Below are 2,929 nucleotides of genomic sequence, written 5' to 3'. Positions count from 1 at the left end.
AGAAGATGGTGATTATTTGTTTGCTATACACGGTCTATGGTTTATTAAAAGATTAAGGAACATTTTTGGGCATTTTGGAAGTTGTCTTACTACTTACAGACATTACCTAACAATGTTGAAACATTGTAACATAGCTTCGCTGCAATGTACATTAACGAGTTACATTAACACGGCTCATGGGACGCCGTGTGGAGAATTTATTGTTATTGTATTTTGACATATTTAGCTGTTTGTATTCACAAGTAATGTTAAAAACTTTCAAACATGTCCCTCGGGTTTGAATTTCTTACGAACTGCGCCATCACCTGGTGCATGTCTTCAATCGCGGCTTGACGTCATCACGAAGCGACAAGGAAGTGCTGCTACGCGCGTCCTTCACGATACTCCGCTTACAGAACATGAACGGCGTTGTAAAAGTCATGCTTTTGTAGTTTAATTACTGTATTTCTCTGGGTTTTCGTGGTTTATGGCGTGACAGGAGCAAACAGCAGCGGTGGTTGGACAAAGAAATCATTTTGGACGTTGCAGCGGTGAGTGACAGTTCAGTCCTTACAAGCGACACTCTGCTGACGTTAGTCAGTTTACAACTGAGACATCTGACAGCGATTGAAAGTTAATTATTTATAGTCTAATGCCAAAGGGAACACGGTGGTGTGGTGTCACGTAAGTTAAATTCAGATATTTGGTCTTTTGAGGCTGACAGGATGTAGATGCAAAGCATAAACATACAGCAGGTGGCGTTAACGACAAACTCATAGCATAGAGTAGCAAACGTATGACAAGAAGGAAGAGGCTCTAATGAGAGCATTCCAAGTATAGGGTAATGCGTTTGTTCAGTGTAGAGTATTCACTTGTTCAAATGGGTCGTTTCAACTGTTTACTGGTTGCCTCATCGTCAGAGTAGCGATGACTGCTCCAAACTCGTCGGAAAGGAAGGCCTGCTGGGACGCCAGGGATCAGCTGTGGAAATGTCTGGATGACAATGGTGACAACGCCGCCTCCTGCCAGAAGTCCCAGAGCGAGTTTGAGGCAAATTGCCCAGCTCAGTGGGTAAACTATCCCTTCTTTTTTATCTTTGATCAGGGAGGTATTTAGTGTAGACCGTGAAGTCGGAAAGCATGAACCATAAGCACTGTCTCAAAATCACAACATCAACAATCTCTAAAAATAGTCATTTAGAATAGGCATAGACTCTCACATTCAAGTGAGCACACTCAGGTGTAAGCTGTATGCGGCCTACATTAAATACTGCACCATTGCTCATCTTTTCTCCCTGACAGGTGAAGTATTTCACCAAGAGGAGAGAGTTCCTGAAATACAAAGACAAGATGCAGACAGAAGGATTCAAACCTGCTGAAGGGCCCCAGCAACCTTCCTAACCCCTGGACCGCAGACTGTCAGAACCTGCGGACTGACGAGACTTTCAGCCTCATTCGGACCAGGGTCGAGGCGCAGGACTCTGAGAAGAGTCTCCCAGCTTTATTATGGACAGAGTGCCTGAACTCCACCTGTGTCGTTGTTTGTTGAGATAAAAGCCGCATCTTTAAAACGAAGGAAACCAAAAGGACAAGTGACGGAAAAGATCCAGTTGGTTCATGATGTTGGAATACTGTTGAGCAGCCCTGACCCTTATCCAGAGTGGTGGTCACACTATATGGAGTTTGGGCCGAAGTCTTGATCAATTATATTCTACCAGTGTGATTTACAGATAAACGCTGATCTTTACCGATTGCTGATATGCTTCTTTTAATTCCAGGACAGGACCCCATTAGGCAAAAGTCTGACTTGCGTTTGTAAATAAATAAAACATACAGTCACTGGTTTTAGTTGTTTTATTGTTGTGCGTGTATAATGTTTGTATCATCCTACCTCTAGTTTTCGTCTGACGGGACATCAAGACAACACATCATTTAGGAATATTACAGCTCATTCGGAAACAGGCTTTATATTACAAATCTGTGTGTATTTACAAAAGACCCCTGGGTCAAAGGTCACTGCTGCAACACCCTCAAGATGTGTCAAACCTTCAGTAGAACTGAATAAATTACAAAATAAAAGTGTAGGCTTTTGATTCTGCCCACACTCTAGGACCTACACTTTAAATGCAGTGATATATAAAAAACAAATTGCAATTAAAATTGTAAAAATACAAAGCACATCTTTTGTATTTTTGCACAGTACAACGAATGTTATGTGCAAACCTTTTCAACATCAGACAACAGTTGTGATTTGACAGTTGATTGAACACACTTTTGTACCATACAACCCTGTGCTACCGCTCTCTCACTTTCCTCAGGCCTTTAGATGCTACATTCATCCACAACTCAGAACTTGGAGACACCTTTGCATCCGCCCACATGTGCATTTCTTGTTGGCCCTCGCATGCCAGGAGAAAAGTCCTACGTTGACATCAGACCAAACATCCTGTTGCTTAACACGCCAAAGTATCGCATCTCACAAAACAGATACGCCTTTGTGATAAATAACAGAGGCTATTTATTCTCAATATCGGCATTTTCTACCTGCTGACAAGCACACCGTTTCATTTGTTAAATCGTTATGTTGGCTAATAAACCTCGTGACCTCAAGCTAGCAAAATACGCTCTGATTTTATGACTTCATAGACAATTATGGAGATGTATTCAGTATGACCCCCCCCCCCCAAAAAAAAGAAAGACTGAAGGCAAAAAGGTAACTATGGAGAGGACAACTAAATCGAAAGCACCTGGCTGAATACACTGAATAATGGCAGGAGTGTCTCCTTCCACACTTCAAGAGAAGGCAAAGCTCAACAATCGAAGTAGCATAAAACACACTGTGGTTTGATTGGTCGACAAACGCTGGACTTTGTATACCTTAAATACAGTACAGCGTACACTCTTACTATTCGGTATCAATTGCACAGTAAAAAGCACTTTACACTCCTGCT

General features: G+C 42.0%; 1 protein-coding gene across 2 annotated transcripts; it reads left to right on the top strand.

Moving 5' to 3' along the window:
* The first annotated feature begins 355 nt into the window (after positions 1 to 355).
* coa6 (cytochrome c oxidase assembly factor 6) lies at positions 356 to 1,806 on the top strand. Of its 2 annotated transcripts, none has more exons than XM_079294938.1 (3): positions 356 to 530; positions 905 to 1,050; positions 1,281 to 1,806. In XM_079294938.1, exons 2-3 carry the CDS (start codon positions 907 to 909, stop codon positions 1,377 to 1,379), a joined length of 243 nt encoding a protein of 80 aa, XP_079151064.1. In that variant the 5' UTR covers positions 356 to 530; positions 905 to 906; the 3' UTR covers positions 1,380 to 1,806. The 2 variants fall into 2 exon arrangements, with proteins under 2 accessions (XP_079151064.1, XP_079151063.1); XM_079294937.1 differs by having other exon boundaries at positions 900 to 1,050.
* The last annotated feature ends 1,123 nt before the right edge of the window (positions 1,807 to 2,929 follow it).

Source organism: Melanostigma gelatinosum (genome assembly GCF_949748355.1).
Source record: "Melanostigma gelatinosum genome assembly, chromosome: 22".
NCBI lineage: Eukaryota > Metazoa > Chordata > Actinopteri > Perciformes > Zoarcidae > Melanostigma > Melanostigma gelatinosum.
The sequence above is the reverse complement of the archived record's forward strand: the minus strand, read 5'-3'. Positions and strand labels throughout refer to the sequence as shown.

What these genes read in the sequence shown, in the direction of transcription:
- coa6 (XM_079294938.1), top strand. Translation starts at nt 907, where the DNA reads ATGACTGCTCCAAACTCGTCGGAAAGGAAGGCCTGCTGGGACGCCAGG. An exon ending in CAAATTGCCCAGCTCAGTGG is followed by an intron (nt 1,051 to 1,280) that starts GTAAACTATCCC and finishes TCTCCCTGACAG; the next exon opens with GTGAAGTATTTCACCAAGAG.